The 19,856-nt window shown below is 44.0% G+C and overlaps 1 protein-coding gene across 5 annotated transcripts in view; it reads left to right on the top strand.

Annotated features, from left to right (window-relative positions):
• Positions 1 to 12,065: 12,065 nt before the first annotated feature.
• The window catches only part of PRELID2 (PRELI domain containing 2), a 64,612-nt gene continuing 56,821 nt past the window's right edge, over positions 12,066 to 19,856 (top strand). Inside the window, exons 1-2 of one of the 5 annotated variants that reach the window (XM_032336301.1) lie at positions 12,206 to 12,326; positions 17,288 to 17,379. Coding sequence is in view for 2 of the 5 variants with exons in the window: in XM_032336300.1 (XP_032192191.1) it covers positions 12,252 to 12,326 (75 nt within the window). In the remaining 3 variants the exon portion in view is untranslated. Of the gene's footprint in view, positions 12,327 to 15,899; positions 16,039 to 17,287; positions 17,380 to 19,856 lie in introns of those variants that run through there. The other 4 variants (XM_032336302.1, XM_032336303.1, XM_032336300.1 and 1 more) reach the window with 4 other exon arrangements.

Here is a 19,856-nt window from a genome sequence, read left to right on the forward strand (position 1 = left end):
CTGTTTGGTTTCTTAAATTCCACATATGAGTGAAACCATATGATAATTGTCTTTTCTCTGATTGGCATATTTTACTTAGTATAATATCCTCTAGTTCCATTGACATTCTTGCAAATGGTAAGATTTCAATTTTGATGGCTGAGTAGTATTCCATTGTATATATACACCACATCTTCTTTATCCATCACCTGTTGATGGACCTCAGGGCTCTTTCCACATTTTGGCTATTGTGGACATTGCTGCTATAAACATTGGGGTGCAGGTGCCCCTTTGGATCACTACATTTGTATCTTTAGGGTAAATACCCAGTAGTTCAATTGCTGGGTCATAGGGTAGCTCTATTTTCAACTTTTTGAGGAACCTCCATGCTGTTTTCCAGAGTGGCTGCACCAGCTTGCACTCCCACCAGCAGTATAAGAGGGTCTTTCTTTCTCCACATCCTCGCCAACATTTGTTGTTTCCTGGTTTGTTAGTTTTAGCCATTCTGAATCATGTGAGGTGGTATCTTATTGTGGCTTTGATTTGTATTTCCCTAATGCCTAGTGATGTTGAGCATTTTTTCATATGTCTATTGGCCATTTGTATGTCTTTGCAGCTGCTTCTGTTATTCAAATCACCTTATCTTCCTTTGGAGCTAAGAGAGGCTCCATGGACAGATTACCTAACTGTGCTTCTCAGAAAATTCTGACTGACCCTTTATAATTCACATTTCCAAGGGGAGGTTGAAAGGCAATCAGGTTAGGTTAGGTTTGGTATTGAGCTCTGGTTTGGTGATTTGGCCCAAGTGATGCCCTTTTTGGCTTGTGGTTTTTCTTTTTAACACCCTCCACCCATTCCAACTCTTCCGTACCCTACTGCACATACTTCCTTCTTCCCCTGGAAAATTTGTGGGAAGGAGAAGGATTTGGTAACTTACACTGAGGTGCAGTATGTTACCCCTTAGCTGTCTAAGTTGTACTTCTTCTGAAATTCTTTCTGTGTGCCTTTGGTTTTATTTTTTATTTTTTAAAGATTTTATTTATATATTTGACAGAGAGACACAGCGAGAGCAGGAACACAAGCCCGGGAAGTGGGAGAGGGAGAAGCAGGCTTCCCGCTGAGCAGGGAGCCCCATGTGGGGCTCCATCCCAGGACCCTGGGATCACAACCTGAGCTGAAGGCAGGCATTTAATGACTGAGCCACCCAGGCACCCCATGCCTTTGGTTTTATTATCATCATTCTCTGTATTATGACTACAGCTTCCCTTCAGTAATTTCTGGTCTTCAGTCTGGCAAGAGATCAGTCTTTTAAAGTTGGTATTCTCAGACAGGAAATATCTTAAATAGACTACTTTAAAATGTGTGCCATTAATTGCTACTGCTATTACAGAGAAGATTTCCCGTTTTGTAGTAACACTGTAAGGTGAATTGCCCTTTAAGGATACAATTTTGCCAAACAAACAAAATGAATAAAAATCTTACTGGATTTCTAAACAATGAAGATGAGAAGTATAAAAATAGAGAATTGAAGTTATAAATATCTTAGGCAGCTCACCTTTCAGAGGTCTTAGGAGTTGGGTTGATTTGGAGATAGAAAAAGACCTGACAGTAAAGGGTTCCTTTTTCTTCTCATTTTTTCTTTTTTCTTTTTCTCTTTTCTCTTCTCTCCTTTCTTTTCTCTTCCCTGTCCCCGTCCCTTCCCCTGTCCCCTGTCCCTTTCCTTTTTTCCTTTTCTCTTCCTTTCCTGTCCCTTCCCTTCCCCCCCCCCCCCTTTCTCTTTTCCTTCTGGTGTATCAACTCATAATGGCTAAATTTGTCTTCCACATCAGATTAGTCAGCAGTCTGTGTTGAAGGTGATAGAAAGCTCAACTTAAATAAAGTTAAGCACAAAAGGAGGTTGACTGGAAGGATCCTGGAGAAGCTCAGAAAATTCCAGAAGGAGCTGCATGAACCAAGCATCCAGCAGTGCTCCCAGGCCAGAACTGGAGATCTGGTGCCACCAGACTTTGTCTTCGTCTTTTTTTCTCTGCTTGTTTTGCATCTGGTGCTGTGAGGTGAAGTATGTCCTCCAGAATATGTTCAAGTTCTGACCCCCAGGACCTGGGAATGTTATCTCATTTGGAAAGAGGATTTTAGCAGATGCTTAAATTAAGATTCATTAGGGCTGCCATAACAAAGTGAGTAAGGGAGAGATAGATAGAGGGCTTTAGGATCAGGCTCACAGAAATCCCCAAAATATTGAGGTGTAAGGAAACCCGAGATAAGGGGGCATACCCTGCCCTACGTATCTGAGGGAAAAGTCTTATTTATGACAGTTTACTGTGGTCAACAGAAAATAACTAGATCCTAGAAAGAAGTAAGCCATTAAAAATGTTATCACTAGTCCTTAATCAATGGTGCAGTCAGTGGAGAAGTCAAAAAGATTTAAGCTCTCTGGTTAGCTTCCTATAAAAGACCAGCCCTAAAAGCCCTCAGTGGCAACCCTGTCAGGATCCCTCTCACTCCTGAGAGCCTTTTTTCTGTATAAAACTCTATTGCTTTGCTCACTCACCTTTGTCTGAGAGGTTCATTCTTCAACTCCTTGAGACAAGAACCTAGCTCTCCTGCTTGAAAAGTACCACAGGCTGGGTGGCTTATACAACCGAAATTTATTTGCAAAATGTTTTGGTGCCTAGCAGTCTAAAATCAAGGTGTTGACAGGGTTGAAATGGTCCTTCAAAATGGTCCTTTCTTTTTACCCAGGAACTACTCTTCTAGGACTCTGTTTTTAAAGAGCAATAAAATATGGTGGTAAAAATTTATCTGTAAGGATTTTCATGAGCAGTAGTTATAAAAAATAATAGAAAAGCATAATTTACGATGATGGTTCATTCATATAATTGAATATGATTAATATCATTAAGATCATATTTTTGACACTAATGCTCTCAATTTGTTAGGGAAGAAGACAAAGGGATACAAAATCATATATACTACATCTCCCAATGTTAAAAGGGAGGAGATGTGTATCTTCTGAGGCCTCTCTGTTTGGCTTACAGATAGGTGTCTTTTCTCTCTGTCTTCACATGGTCTTCCATCCGTTCAGGTCCATGTCTTCATCTTCTCTCCTTATAGTGACCCTAGTCATACTAGATGAGGGCCCACCCATATGACCTCATTTTACATTATTTATCTCTTTAAAGGTGCATTTCCAAATAGACTCACATTCTGAGGTATAGGAGTTAGGGCTTAACATATACATTTTGAGGGGGGTCATAATTCAGTGCATAACAGATGGAGTCATTAGGGTGGGTCTTAATCCACTGATTGGTGTCCTTATAAGAAGGGAAATTTGGACACAGAGACAGACAAGCACAGAGCACTGATGACATGAAGACAGGCAGCACACCATCTATAAGCAAAGGGGTGCCGGAGGCCATCAGAATCCAGGAGAGAGGCCTGGAACAGATTCTCCCTCAGCCCTCAGAAAGAACAACTCTGCTGACACCTTGATTTCAGACTTCTAGCCTCCAGAACCTCCAGAGATGACAAATTTCTGCATAAGCCTCCCAGTTTCTGGTACTTTGTTTGGGCAGTCCTGGGAAGCGAATACATCTGGCTTTATTTCCTTTTCCAGTTTGGCTGTGTTCCATATGGCACTGAGACTTCCTTGGCTCTTCTCTCACACCCAGCTTCTCATCTTTCAGCATACTTTGCCGTCTCTACCTTCACGAAAGATCCAGAATCTAAACACTGCTCCCTTAGCACATTCATGGTCACTTGTCATCCCCCGGTCTTCGTTATTACAATGGCCTCCTAGTTGGTTTCTTTCTTCCCCTTGCCTTCTTCCCAAGGTCACTTCACTGTTACTAGCCAGAGTGGTTCTGTGAAAGCAGAGTTCTAATCATGTTTCTGCCCAGCTCAAAGTTCGCAGTATGTCATTACAGAGATAAAGCTAACAACTTCCCAGGGACCTAGAAGACTGTGTGCCTAGATTCTTACTGCTTTTCTGTGCTTATCTTCCAGGACGCTGCTCCAGCCGCACTGGCCTCCTCCCATTTCTCAAACTCGCCTGGCCAAGAACTGCTGTCTCAGGGCCTTGTAACTGGCCACTCCCTCTGCCTGGAATGATAGTCCCCTAAACACAGGCATGACTTGCTCTCTCTCTTCTTAAACTTTTCTTCTCAAATGGCAGCTTGCCAGGGAGGTCTTCCCCTCTACGCCACCTCCACTTATCATCCTTCTTCCCTACTTTATTTTTCCTCTTTGGCATCCTTACTGCTGTAGTACTCCATGTTTTACGTATTTCTCTCACCAGGCATTGACATTTGATAGTCCTTCTAAGTCCTCTCTAACATGTGGGATGATGGTATGATGACCTAGGAGGAGCTGCTTGCCCTGCTTGTCCTTGAGCTTTCTTGAACTTCTTAAAACTGTCTGATCAGTCTCATCTTTAACTGAGGGAAGAAAAGTCTGGCTTAGTGATGCCACACAAGTTATTTACCCTGATAGTGAACTTGTCCTGAGATTTTGCCTTGTTCTCCCAGCAAATTCCTGCTTCATACCCTGGTTCCAGTAACTCTAACCGTGTTGCCTGCCTTGAGTCTCTAGCTCACATCTGAAATCTTGGGGAGCTATAAGGGAATTTAGAGATGATCTTGGCCCTCTTGGTCACTTTGTTGAGGTGCAGGTACAGGAAAGAACTTGCTCACGGTCATATTCTCTGTGAAGTATATTCATGAATCTTGTCAACATATACCGTGTGCCAGATATTTTGCTGGGCACTTAAGAGATAATAGACCATCCTGGTTTCTGCTTCCCCTCCTCCTCCACCCACTCTCTACTCTCCCCTTCGCTCGTTTCCTTTTGCAGTGTTCCTGAAACCCTTGTAGTGTCCTAAATGATAAAAGTACTAGGAGCATCTTTTGTTCTAATATTTGGGTTTTGACCTGGGCTTCTAAGATTTTGAAATTTCCTGGGTCGTAGGAGTGTCTTTTGTCTGATGAAGCGACTTTGGGGGCCTTCTGGGTGGGGGTTGGTCACCAGAAAGATCAAGCCATGATTAGAAGCTTGGAATGTTAATCCTCCTACCCCGTTCTCCAGAGAGTGGAAAAGGGCTGGAAATGGAGTTAATGACCAGTTGTACCTACACTATACCTCCACAGAAATCCCCAAAGTGTGGGTTGGGAAGAGCTTCCAGGTTGGTGAACACACGCAAGTGCTGGAGAGTGGCACACCTAGAGAGGTCCCGGAAGCTCTATGTTCCTTCCCATCTTGCATCTCTCCCATCTGCATGTGCCACTGAATCCTTTATCATATCCTCTTACAGTAAAGAGGTAAGTTGTAGGTAAATGGTTTCCCTGAGTTCTGTGAGCTTTTCTAACAAGTAAATCAAACTGAGGAAGAGGTCATGGGAACCTTTGATTTATAGCCCATCAGTCAGAAGCACAGGTAGCAACCTGGACTTGTGACTGGCACCTGAAATGGTGTGGGGGAGGGGCAGTCTTGTAGGACCAAGCCCTGAAGGTGTGGGATCTGGCACTATGTCCAGATAGAGCTGAACTGTAGGACACTCAGCTGGTATCAAGCGTTACATGGTGTGGGAAAAACCTCCACAGCTGGTGTGAAAAGTATTTTGAGTGTGGTCGCAGCAATAGAATCAAGGAGGCACACAGGAGGAGGACTGGGGGTTTTCTCCTCAGCACTGGAGAGGCAAGAGTGAACAGCACACAGAATCCCACAGTTCTTTCCAGTCTGGAGACCCTCACAGTCCAGGGGAGAATTTCCATAAACAGACAGTCATAAGATTGGGTGAAAAAGATCAGTGACAGAGAGATGGTCAGGGTGGTCAGAAGAGTGTAGTGAATCAGCATAAAGAGGGAGAGAAAAGCAAAGAGGGGAGAGAGTGAGGAGAGAGGGTCAGGGCCGAAGCCCCCATTCGCTTCAGCCTCATGGCATTTATGAAGAGCCAGTCATCATCGTTCCCTCAAAGTGAACTGGGTATCTACTATGTTCAACCACTGTGCCTTGCCTTGAAGACACAAGATGGGTGTCTCAAAGACCCAACGAGGAACTTGAGAGTCTTGCAGATTTCCAAACTCGAATCCCTGACTAGTTAAGCCACCCAGTTTCAGAGCAATGGGAGTTTGTTTGCAGTTCCTTCTCTCTTCCTTGGGGACACAGCAGGTGAGACTGTTGTGCAAATTGGCTGGGATTCTGAGCCACAAGATTCCTTGGCAGTAGCTTCCCTTGTCAAGCCTGGCACACATTTCCACCTTCAGAGTACCCCAATGTCCTTGGAGTAGGCAGGTGGCCTGTGTTCTTACAGCCAACCCGCCCAGCTAAAGCCAACAGGTTCTGGGTCCTTTAATCTTTCAGGACACAACCTTGGCCTTTTGTGGACAGCTAATCAGGAGTGGGCAAGCAGCTGCTCAAGGATACATTCTAGAAGAAAGTGGTGTCAGAGTGGAGTGGGGGTGCAGGACACAGCCTGGCAGGGGTCTCCTGTTTCACACCCAGTGTCCAGCTATTCTCTGGTAGCAGAGGCAGATGAGTGTCACCATCAACCCCACAAGTCAGTTCTCTCTCCTATGTGGGGCTCTGTAGCCCCCAAGGGAGGCTGGGGTTGGTTTTTTCTGTATAGTATGTATAGTACAGTTGATCTCTACATATAGTCGACTTTATGGGCTTTGACATCCAACCCTCCATTCCACTCCTCATAAGTATTTCAAGAAAATGCTGCTCTTAGGTGTAGTAAGGTGAGGGTTAAGAATTAACTAGTGAATTTAGCCATTTTGTCATTGATGACCTTGACAATAGTAGTTTCAGTGAACTGGCAGGGACTCAAATTGACTGGAATGTGTTCAAGAGATTATAGGCAACTCTTTTGAGGAGCAAAAATGGAGCAGAGAATTAGACTAGAGCTGGAGGGTGGTATGAGGTTAAGAGTTGCTTTTTTTTTTTTTAAGATGGAAGAAATCACAGCATATCTGATAGTGTGTGTGGGTTGGAATGATCCAGTAGAGGCAAAACTGATGAGGGAAGAAAGGCCAGGTATGGATAGAGAGATGTCCTTGGATGAGAAAGAGGACAAGGAACTTTTTAGCAATGTAGTACAGCTGTGTAGGGCAGGTAAAAGTTTTTCCTTGACCGTCTTAGGGTACCTAGCTAAGTCTGAAAATTAAACTGACAAAGACAAGAGATGCATACATATTTACCTATTCTCAGTTTTGTGGGACATGGGCTCCTTCATACAGAAACAAAGACCTGAAGAAATGGTTGTACGTTAGGGTCTTTATATAATGTTTGAGAACAAGCAGGCGGTAGTGTACAAGTCTAACAGGACAAAGGATATAAGGTAAGTGTAATCAATGTTGGGAAACTTGGCAAGGCATGTTTGTCTGGATTCTTCTGGAAAACTTCCACCTTGGAGATAAGGATGCTACTTTCCTTTTGGTTTGCAGAGAGCACTCCTTCCAAGACAGCGTAGGATCTGCTTGAGGCAAGGGGAGGGGAAGGTCACAGAACTTCTGCGTCTGCCATTTTCTCAAACTCCTTCACTGTGAAATATTCAATATGCTCTGGTGCCATATTTTGGACTACTGTGTTCTGAATACTATTGGTGGGTTGTTAAATAGACATTATTAAATATTAAATCACATAGATTTACTATTAAATAAACTATTTTTAGGTTGGGGTGCCTGTGTGGCTTAGTTAAGCGTCTACTTTCGGCTCAGGTCACGATCCCAGGACCCTGAGATCCAGCCACAGGTAAGACTCCCTGCTCAATGGGGAGTCTGCTTCTCCCTCTCCCTGCTGCTCCCTCTGCTTGTACTCTCTCTGTTAATAAATAAAATCTAAAAAAAAAAAAAAGGTAATAGGTATTCAAAACTTATCCCTTCTTAATTGTATTATTACATTTACCATTAACTGTTTTCCTTTTATTTTTTTGAGATTTATTTCTTTATTTTAGAGAGAGAGAGAGAGAGAGAGAGAGAACAAGAACAAGAAGGAAGAGGGGCAGAAAGAATCTCCAAGCTGACTCCCAGATGACTGCGAAGCCCACATGACCCATGAGATCGTTGCTTAACCAACTGCACCACCCAGGCACCCCTGTGTTCTTTTAAAGAAAGACTTTTTAAAAAAATTGGGTATAGTTGACATACAGTGTTACATTAGTTTCTTGTGTACAACATTGTGATTCAACTTCTCTATGTGTTATGCTCTGCTTGCTCCTCTCAAGTGTAGCTCTCCTCTGCCACCATACATGTCTGTTCCAGTATCGTTGACAGTATTCTCTGTGCTGTACCTTTTATTACTGCGTAAGGGGCAGGTGGGGCTAGGTAGGGAGAGATAGATAAGGGGCTTTGTGATCAGGCTCACAGAAATCCCCAAAATGTGGGGGGAGGGGGGAAGAACCAGAGATAAGGGGACACATCTGACCATCCTGCCCTAAGCGGGTGGGGTGAGTGTCTTTTTATGATAATCACCTGTGAGCCATGAAGAATAACCAGACCCTAAAAAGGAAATAAGCCATTGAAGATGTTATCACTAGTCCTTGCTCAGTGATGTTATCAATAGAAATGTTAAAAGGATTTAAGTCCCCTGGTTAGTTTTTCATAGAAGACCATCCCTAAAGGCACTCAGTGGCAACTCTCTCACTCTGGAGAGCTGGTTCTGTGTCCTCGCTAAAATTTCTATCGCTCTTCTCTCTGTTCTCTGTAAGATTCATCTTTGACTCTGTGAGACAAGAGCCTAGCTCTCCCGGTTCATTACCGTGACTTATTCACTGGAAGCCTATTACCTCCCATTCTCTCTCACCCATTTTGCTCATCCAACCACCCATGTTTTTCTGTATTTATAGGTCTGATTCTGCTTTTTGTTTACTCGTTGTGGGTTTTTTTTTCCCTTCAGATTCCACATATGAGTAAAATCATATGGTATCTGTCTTTTTTGACCTATTTAACTTAGAATAATACTCTCGACTTCCGTCCATGTTGTTTCAAACGCCCCAATCTCATCTTTTTTGATTGTGGAATATTCCATTATGTGTATGTTGCAGGATTTCTTTTCCTTTAGTGCCTGTGGTTCTTGGTCTTGCCACTTTGAAGAATGAAGAGGTAGATCAAACAGTGGTGGGCAGCAAAGCAAAGTTTATTGAGCAATAGTACAAAGCTCCCAAAGAGGGAGGGGACCCGAGAGGATTGCTGGTTTGACATTTCAATGTAGGGGTTTTATGGGCTCTTGGGTTTCGACTGCTTTAATCTGATTAACCCTCCACGTGCCTGTCATCCAATCAGGTTTTTGTTGACAGGCTCATCTATTAGATAGTTGTTCCCGTGGGTAAGGGTGAAGGGCTTCTTCTAGGGTGATATTTTGTAGCGGCTGGGACCAATAGGGTGGTGGCCCTCACTGCCTTAAATCATGCCAACTAGCTGCAGGCCGCCACATCAAGCTTTTTGTTTAAATTCCCTATTGGCTGGGTTGACTGGGTGGCTCATTTGGTTAAGAGTGTCTGCTTTGGCTCAGGTCATGATCCTGGAGTCCTGGGATCTAGCCCCACATCAGGCTCTCCTCTTCGCCCACCTCAATAAATGAGTAAAATCTTTTTTTTTTTTAATTTAAAGATTTTATTTATTTATTTGACAGAGAGAGAGAGAGATTACAAGTAGGCAGAGAAGCAGGCAGAGGGGTGGGTGGGGGGAAGCAGGCTCCCCGCTGAGCAGAGAGCCCAACGCAGGGCTTGATCCCAGGCCCCTGAGATCATGACCTGAGCCGAAGGCAGAGGCTTAACCCACTGAGCCACCCAGGTGCCCCAAATAAGTAAAATCTTAAAAAAAAAAAAAATCCTACTGGCTTTTGAGCTGGCTCCCTGGGCCTGGGTTAGGATACCCAAGCCCATTCTTTTCCTTACTGTTACAGACAAGTTGTAAGTTCTCCTACTTAAAGCTGGGGCATTGAGTAGAGCCTAGAATAACAGGCTGGAGCTTTTTTCCTTCTAAGGCTAGTTTCCTCTTAGGACAGGGGTGTGAGTGCCCTTTTCCCTGCTTGCCTTTCTTCCAACTATCCTTTGTTATATTCATATATGTATACATACATATATATATGTGGATACACACAGTATCTTCCTTATTCATTTGTCTATTGATAAACACTTATGTTGCTTCCATATATTGGTTATCATAAATAATGCTACAATAAACATAGAGATGCATATATCTTTTAGAGTTAGGGTTTTCAATTTCTTTGGGTAAATGCTTAATAGTGGAATTATTGAATCATATAGTAGGTAGTTCTATATTGAACTTTTTGAGGATGCTCCATACCGTTTTTCACGATGGCAGCTCCAAGTCATATTCCCACCAACAGTGTATGTACCGTACTGTTTTTGTTTTTTTAAAGATTTTATTTATTTATTTGACAGACAGAGATCACAAGTAGGCAGAGAAGCAGGCAGAGAGGAGGAAGCAGGCTCCCTGCTGAGCAGAGAGCCCAACGAGGGGCTCGATCCCAGAACCCTGGGATCATGACCTGAGCTGAAGGCAGAGGTTCTAACCCACTGAGCCACCCAGGCGCTCCCCGTACTGTTTTGATTATGATAGCTTTGAAGTGTATCTTGAAATCTAGAATTTGTGATACTTCCAGCTTTGTTCCCTCTCAAGATTGCACTGGCTCCATTACCTATGTTCTTGCCGTCATGTCTGCTGCATGTGGATGGTAGAAATACCACACACGAGTGCGTTTTTGCACGTGTCTTTCCCACCTCCATGCTTACTGACATCACTTTGGTATTTTGAAATTGGTGGTGGTGGGAGTGTTTACCGTAACTGCCATCATTAGGCATCGGGGCCTTGTTTTGGTGGTTTTTCAGAAGGAGAGCTGTCTGGTAATCATGTGTGAGTCCACTGGAGGGCTCAGCGGACCAGTGGAGAGACTGGCCTGAAACTGAGCACGGACAGTTCACTCACAGGAACAGAAGAGAGGGGCAGGGCATTTGGACAGGGGAGTAGACAGATGTGGTCAAGAGCGTTTTCCTATTTACTAAGTAGAAAAGGGAACAAGGTAGTCATCTGAGGATATGGCTGGGAAGGAAGTGTGGGGTGTTTGAGGTGAGAAGACTGTGGGACAGTTGGTGGATGAGAGAAATGTAGTTTGTTGTTTTTTTGTCCAGCACCATTAAAAGCCCCTTGAGGTTAGTGGTTATGAATTTGAAAGCAGGGCTGTTATGGTGAGTGTGTATTTGTCTCCAGTCTCTTGCAGTGGCAGGAGTGAAGCCCTGAGTAATGGGAAGCTGGATTTACCCAAGTGTGAGGTTTTGCAGTGCTGCTATGACTATGTGTGTCGGTAGCAGGCGAGATAAACGTGAAGGTCACCACCTCAGAGAACTAACTACCTTATTCATTCTAGCTAAAATCACGCCCCATCCCCGTAACCGTAATCCATTATCCTGTTTGTTTTCCTGTTTTGTTTATTGGATGTCAGATCGCCTGGCTCACCCATCCTCTTTGCCAGCCGGGACCGTACTTTATTCACTACTGAATGTGCAGTTCCTACCACAGCGCCTGGCACAGAGTAGATGCTCGCTAAGTGATAGGTCGAGTAACTTCCTGAATAAATGAATTCACTTGCTCGATCTTGGAAAATCCGTGCGGTCCAGTGAAAAGTACTCGGATTCTTCCCATGTCCCTTTGTTCCTTGCTCCATGGTGTTTGAACTTTGAGGAGCATAGGAATTCCCTTACAGGGTCGGACATGCTAAGCCGCGAGTTCTTTATTTCCTGAACACTCCCAAGGTATATAGGCCCAACTTAAAGCTTTTGAGGCAGCTGCCTGGGTCGTGTGTGTCCTGCAGTTGCTGACCTTTGTCGCATGGGACTCCGCAACCCGGAGGAGGGTTATATTACAACCAGACTTGGAGGCCGGGTGGTTTCCGTATTTGTGATCACTTTTCTTAGGGCTGCTGAGTCTGAAGAAGCTCGGGCGAGGTGACAACAGAAAAGCAGGGTTCCAGAGGCGCAGAGCCCAGGGCGGTGGCTCCCGGGCCGCGGGCGGAGCCGGCCGCTCCCGGAGCCTGCGGGGCCCAGACCCCCGAATCCGCGCCCCCGCCTCCCGAGGCCCGCCGCCCACACCCCGCGGTGGCGGAAGGGGGCGGGGCCCGACTGCCCGTCTGTTCCTGCTGGAGGACAATAAAGTTTCCAAAGTTTGAAAAGGGAGGAAAAAACCCTTCCCCGCCCCTTTGGCGGGGCGGGTGTGGGCGCCCGCGGCGGCGGCAGAGCCCGGCGCGGGCGTGCGGGGATGGGGGTCACGGTGGACGTGCGCCAGGTGTACAAGTACCCCTTCGAGCAGGTGGTCGCCAGCTTTCTCCGCAAGGTACCCGCCCGCTCCGTTCCGGGCCGCGCCCGCGTTCCCCCACACCTCCTCGGGCTGCCCCGACCCCCGGCCGGCCCAGCCGTCTGTACCCCGGGGCGCCCGCCGTCTGCCCCTGCTCCTTCCTCAGCCCCCGCGGGAGTTCGAGTTGGCGCTCTCGCGCCCCAGCTGCGGGTTTTGCCTCGGGATGTGCGGGGCGTGGGTGGAAGTGCATTTCCTCGAAGGCTCCCCACCGCTCCCTGGGGTGCAGGGAAGGCTCCGTGCGCGGCAGCACGTTCACATCCTGCCCCATAGTCCTAGGGAATGCACGTTTTCTGGAGCCTGGTTGAGGTTGCTCGTGACTTGTCGATCTTTCTAGTACATCATGGACCCCCTCCCCCGCCAGTACAAGCCAGTGGGAGCGGTGGAAGCGATCACCCTGGTTTACTCAGCACTGTTGCTCTACCACCTTAATATTTTTTGAAACGGCCGTGGGGCTTGCGGCTGGTAGCTTACCCTCCCTGTGCCTTAGTGTTTTTGATCTGTGAAATGGGGGAAATAAAAGTACTAACGGAAAGGGCTGGTTGTGAGGAATCAAGTGAGATAATTCATGTAAGTGCTCAGACTGGTGTTTAGGCCTCTAAAATGTTAGAGTTGTTCGTACGACTATAACTGCACCCTAGGCTCACTGCTCAGTGGTCCTCTTTATCCCAGGGGCTCCTGCTAGGACTATGCTCCTGACTGTAGAATAGGGAATTTCTTGAGAAATCCAGAGCACCCAGGCCTGGGAGCTGAGACTCCTGAACTGTAGTATGTCTCTGACTCTAGTTACTTCATTGGTCAAGGGTCGTCTTCTCTTTTAGGCCTCTCTTTTTTCATCTAAGGTAAGAGTGTTGTATTAGGCATTTTAGGATCCCTTTCAGCGTTCACTTTTTAAAGCAAGATTTGCAAGAATTCTAATTTGCCTTGGGTAGCAGCAACCAGGAAGTGTGCCCCATATATAATGCAGAAGCAAAACAGAGAGGCTGGGAGAAGAAGTTAATTTTTTAAGTGGTAAGACAGGACCTCTATGGGTGATGCGGTTGGGGACCCAGGTCGCAAGGATTGATTAGGACACTGGTTAACATGGTCTTGCCATAGAGGCCCCCCCCCCCCCATGTCAGATCGTTTGTATTTTTCACCTAGTAGATGCTCAATAAAAACTAGTAAATGATGAATGAATAAATGACTGAGAGCATGAATTGTGGATCTGGTGGAGACTTTGCCTTAGGCCAGACTTTTGGGCCCAAAGGAGAAACAGTGCATACTCCATTTTTTTAATTAGGACTGGCAGTCTGGAGTGTGGATTCCTTAATGCCACTGCTCCCTTGGAATGCCTTTCTGGATTATCCTTATCAAGAGCTGATCTCCATCTTGACAGAACTGGGGGAGCACTTGATCTAGGCATCACTGCCATCTTCTCCAGTGTTGGATAGTTACTTCCGCGCATACCTTTTCTCCTCATGAGACTAAGCTTCTTGGGGGAGGACTCATTCCCGCAGGAGCACATAGCACAATGCCAAGCTCTCTTTTACAGAGGACTTTGCGTGTAGTCATGCTTCTGGGCTAAATGCTTTTCTTTTATTCAGCAGGTGTTTAGAGATACTTTTCTCCTGTGTGCCAGGCTCAGTGCTGGGGCCCACCCAATAGATGCTCTTCTCATGGAGCTGATCGTCTCTATTTGGGGAGACTGGCATTAATAAATGAACAGCTAATGAACACATACTTACAATTGGTAATGTGTATTTATGCAGAGAAAGTTCACGTTACTGGGACCAAATACAGCAGGGAAGTCCTGCTAAAGTTCCCCAGGGTGGTCATTGGGAAAGGCTTTCCCGAAAAAGCGGCCTTTGTCAAATGATGGCTGAAGTGTATATAGGAATTTCTTATGGAAGAAGGGAGGGGGATGAAGTGCTTTCATACATCATCCCGTTTACTTCATCCAGCAGCTGTGGGAAGGATTTAAGGACAATTTCCATTTCACATCTGAATCCAGAGTCTCAACCTGCATCTCCAGGCTGTGTGGCCTACCACATAATAGGCATTCAGATGATTATTGAGGGGGAAAAAATATTCCAGAATCATCTTTGCTGTGCTCTTTATCTAATCCCAGTGTTCTTTTGTCTAGTCTTTTCTCAGGGTGTATTCATCCGGGACTCTCTGTGCCTGATATAAGGGCATAGTATTGATGTGTGCTAAGGTGAGAAAATACAGTGTTTCAGTTTTCTGTTGCTATGCAACAAATCACCCCTGTTACTTAGTGAATTAAACCAGTGGTAAACTTTTGGATCGCACGATTTTGTGGGTTGACTGGGCTCAGCTGGTTGGTTTTTGTGTGCCATATGTTTACAGGTGAGGTCATTCACAGCACAGAGCTGCATTCAGTTACAGCGTTTTAGTATTCTTACAAAACACTTGGCCAAGTGACTGGCACATAGTAAATAGGATATTTTGGAAGGTAGGGCTAGGGAAAGAATATTTTCAGAAAAGGCCTAGCAGTGGGACAATGCAAACACTATGGGTGACACCATACTTCTGTTCTTTTTATTCACAAAACAATGCCTCAGAGGGGCTGTGTGAGTCAATAAATTATGAGATTTCAGTAAGTCTACTTACTGTGAGCATTTCACCTTACATTACATAAAGCCATGAACTGGAAGTCAGTAGATCTGGATTCTAATCTTTGTGCTTTCCCCATTAAAAGTGGTTTTGGGGTGGCCTTGGGACATGGTTTTAAACAGTCTGTACTGTGCCCTTGTGCAAATTAGAAAGAGGCCTCATCTGGGTGGTGGGCTCTACAAGCTCACAGACAGTGGGGCTAGTGGACAGGAAATGGGGCTATTTATTGAAAATTAGCAAAAGGAACTATTACCCAGTCAGGCTCTTGGGCTGTCTAAGCTCTAGAATTGGAGGCTGAGTGGGTGTTCCAGGCAAGGCTTTATCAGGGCTTAATGCTCCAGTACAAGGGAGACAGAAAAAAGATTCTGCAGTCTGGCTCCCCAAGGAGAGGTTTTAAGGAGGATTTGGCTGAAAAAGGGTCATCAGTGGGAAGGTCCATCTTGGCTTAGATTGGTTTGGTTTTCACAGTCAAGCATCCCTCTTAGGTGGAGGGCTTGCACAGTGTCTGAGGTGTATCAGACCAGTTGAGAAGTGTGTATGGGGAGGTGGTGTTTGGAGCTTGTGCCCCTTGGCATCCAGCTTAGTTTCTGATGGCAAGCAATACCTGCTGGCAGGGCTAGAAAACTGGGTTATTGTGGCTTGTTAGCCAATTCCTGGGTGTGGGGACCTAAGTGTGGTCCGTGCTCTGTCACAGTGCTCCTTTCACTAGGTGGCTGTAGACTTGTGCCTGCTGACCTGCGACAGCCCTACTGCCTTAATTTCGTGTCTGTGAAACAGTAATGCCACGTACCTCACCTGTCTCCCAGGATTGTTGTGAGGATCAAACATATGTGAGTTTGAGAAACATAAGCTTTTTATAAGTGTAAGGTAGTAGGAATGTTCTTTGTGGGTTAATATACTTTTATTTTTCTTTTAGTCTTTATGTATTTTTTTTCAAAGGAAGGCACTTGGCAGAAGGAACAATCATATGAGGATCTCTGGAAGCATTTAATCTGATTTTGCACAATGGTATGTTTGAAGCTGTTTCAGCACCGAGGATGTTCTATTTTAAATAGAGTCTACTGATCTACGTCTTTTGGTATGTTAGGACTTGCCTTCCAAGTTATTATATACTACTATTTTTAAAACCTGAGGAATGTTTGCTCTTCTTACACCTGCCTGTTGGATACCACAGGCAAAATATTAGCTACATGCTTTCAAAGCTAAATGGCACCTTGAAAACAAACACCACAGAACTCTTTGTTCATGGAATGTAGTGTTTCTCAATGAACCCTTATGGAGGAATGCTGTGAAACCCAAAATGGTTTATTCATCAGATGCTAAACTGTAGTTTCCATGCACTATATTGTTGGTGTACCTGACAGTGCATTAGGCTTCTTTGTATGACTCTTAAGCTTTCCAGCTCTTACTGCTTACAGCTGTTTCCTTCCTTTTACTTAAAACCACCTACAAAGAGCAGGCAAGGTTGCGTCGGTGCAGGCCAGAAGCTCACTCATCTCTACAGGCTTACGTGGGTCTGTTTGCTGTGTTTGCATTCATGAGCTGGATTCAAACACTTCTTCAGTGTTGTCTACCTAAAATTTAAAGTAATTGAAAAGGACTCAGAGGGCCCTTGTGTTGACTGGATGTTCTTGTTTATACTCAGTTAAGGCCAGAGAAGTTAGAGTTTTTCTTACTATAGAGTTGTTTGTGTTGATTTTCTTTTTGTGCTGTAGGCAAAGCAGGCATTGTGAATAGGGTGTAAGCTTTATGGGCAGAGATGTTTCATTTGTTCCTGATGCATCCCAAGCACCCAAAGAGATCCTAGAACATAGTAGGTGCTCAAAAAATTTTGTGGAATGAGTGAATAAAATGCACCACTCTGGAGTTGAGCCCTGTGTAATTTCAGATGGAAGTTAGTGTGGGGGTCAGTCTTACGGCCCTATAATAAAATGGACAGATTAAAATAATTTCTTTTTGCTTCAACACAGTGATCTCAGGTTTTTATTTATTCTAGCCAGGAGCCTGCTGTGTGAACAAAATGGTTTGAGTGTTTACCCTTAAACTCATAAAGGGAATTTATGAATGGCTATTTCCATTTAGAGTGGAAAGTTGATTGGGTAATTAATAATGTTTCCATCTCTGATCCTATCTTTTCTCCCTTGCAAATCTGCCACTTGTGGGGAACATCTCTTCCTGAAAAAAATCCTGAAATATTTGGGGTAAACTGATATTTCGGAAGTAAATGATTTGACAAATTATAGGGCTAGTTTAACATAACAGTCATTTATCGTTTTACTTACACTGTAATAGTCTTTCTTTTATCTTCCTATCCTCAATCCTGCTAGAAGAAGATTAGGTACGACATGAAGCAGAATGGTGCAAACGGAAAGAGCACGGGCTCTGACATCAGACGGGGGGACGGAGCGCTTCTAGCTGTGTGAGTTTGGGCAAGTCACTTCTTTGTCTCAGGGTCCTCATCTGCAGAATATGATAATAGTAACTGTCTTCTGGCATTGTTGGGGGAAATTAAGTGGATAACACACGTAGTTGCATGTAACCTACTTAACTTCATGTTGGCACACAGTAGGTGCATTAAAGTACTTGGTAAAAATCTTGTAATCTAGTAATACTAACCACAATAATTTCTCACATTGATTCTATGAATATGAAAACAAAAAGCTGAGAGAAGTAGTCTGCAGAAGTCTTCACCAACCTGGAATAATAAAGAAAAGAACGAGCACGAATAAATGGTGCACATTTGAATTATGACTTATTTTTTAACTGTTGTTTAAATGACGTGAAGGTGTGCTTGGAAACTTACGTAGTGGTGGTTGTGGCTTAATCAGTTTATAAAAACTCGGGTAGTTTTTAACTATCAAAGCAGTAAGAGTGAAACTTTTGTATTTCTACTAGTGGACATTTATAATAAGTCTGTGTATCATTTTGCCTTTGGGAGATGAGGACGTAAATAAAACATGGCCTTAGCCATCAAGGAGCTTGCTGTTAAGGGGACAGAGGGAAATATATTAATTTTTATCACGCATGCTTTGTCAGGGGCATATTACAGACATAGTGTGTGGTGCAAGGATCGTATTTTTTTGTAAGATTTTATCTTTAAGTAATTCCTACCCTACTGTGGGCTCGAACTCACAACTACCAGATCCAGAGTCGCATGCTTCACTGACTGAGCCAGCCAGCCACTCCATATATTAATTGTAAATCTATGACAGCTTTTAGAGTACTTAGGGTTTATTGCCTTTTTAAAAAGTAAATATTCCCTCTAGTCCTCCTACTTCTCTGACATGATGCCTTCCCTAATGCTAATAGGAATGTGTCAGGAGTTCTTGTCACACGGACTTTGAATCAACAAAGCATGAGCTTATGAAGTTTTACAAGTCTGGAAAAGAAGAAATATCTTCTAATAATTTTTAAGTCATCGCTTAAATCTGTTTGGTTTCCAGGAAGATACTAGGCATATACTCAGTGCCACACCAGTGAATTGCAAGATAGGCACTGAAGTCCTGAAACTGAGTTTTAAAAATGTTGGTTTCATTCTTCAGCAGCAAAAACCACTACTGTTTATTGAGCACTGGCCTGGTGTTTGTACTTTATATAACATTATTCCCTTTAATTTCTCTGACAACTCTTTGAGATGGACCCCCCCCCCCCCCCCCGCCAATTGTATAGATGAAGAAACTAAGGCAGGCTGAGATTAAAGTAATTTGCCCAAGACTCCCACAGGTGGGCTTCAAACTGAGGTCTCTTGGATTCAAAACTCATTCTGTTTGTAGCACTCTGTATTCTCATTTTCATTTTGTCTTTAATTTCTTAACTTTTCACTGAGAAATCATTTGACCCAAAACAACATAGTTGTAGGGGCCCTGGCCCCCACACAATTTAAACTCTGCATCTGTGTAACTTGTGACTCCCCCAGAACTTAACTACGAGGACCCTGCCAGTGACTGGAAGTCTTACCTGTGATACTAGTAATCGATGAGCACATTTGTATGCTATGTACATTTATGTACTGTATTCTGACTGTAAGAAACCTAGAGAAGAAAAAATGTTAAGGAAACTGTAAGGAAGAGAAAAAATGCAGATACCGTACTGTATTGTATTTACTGGGGAAAAAAAAATCCACATAGAAGTGGACCCATGCAGTTCAAACCCATGTTGGTCAAGGGTCAGCAACCATTTGACTTACAAAATATGGCAAAACAGAGGAAGAATTCCTTTACCCAGCTTCCCTAAACCAGTGTATTACTTTTAAAACTAGGGAATTAACATTGATACTATGGTAACTCATCTACAGGCCTTACTGAAATTTCACAGTAGTCCACTCATGTCATTTTTCCAGTCCAGGATCCAAGAATCAGTCCAGGATCCCACATTGCATTTTGTTGTCATGTCTTAGTCTCCTGCAATGTGGGATACTTTCTCCCTCTTTTCTTTTTCTTTCTTTGTTTTTTGTTTTTTTTTTTTTTTTTTTTTTTTTTTTTTTTGTCTGTTTGGATCCTAGTCCTGGTCCGTTATTTTGTAGATTTTGTATCTTTTAATGCATTTGATTTATGTATGCATTTAACATTGAGGTAGGAGGGTTTTCCTTTGTGTCATAATTGTAAGCTGTTTCCTTCTAAAAACTTAACTGTGTGAATTCTGTAAGACTGATGAATCACAGACCTGTACCCCTGAAACAAATAATACATTATATGTTAAAACAACAACAACAGAAACTTCATTATGTCCTTGCCAATTATTAGGACTTTTTTTTTTTTTTTTAAGATTTTATTTGTCAGAGAGATGACAGTGAGCAAGTGCACAAAAAAGGGGAGGCGCAGAGGGAGAGGGAGAGAGAAGCAGGCTCCCTGCTGAGCAAGGAGCCTGATGCCGGAGTCAATCCCAGGACCCTGGGAT

The sequence above is a fragment of the Mustela erminea genome, chromosome 3 (assembly GCF_009829155.1).
Source record: "Mustela erminea isolate mMusErm1 chromosome 3, mMusErm1.Pri, whole genome shotgun sequence".
NCBI lineage: Eukaryota > Metazoa > Chordata > Mammalia > Carnivora > Mustelidae > Mustela > Mustela erminea.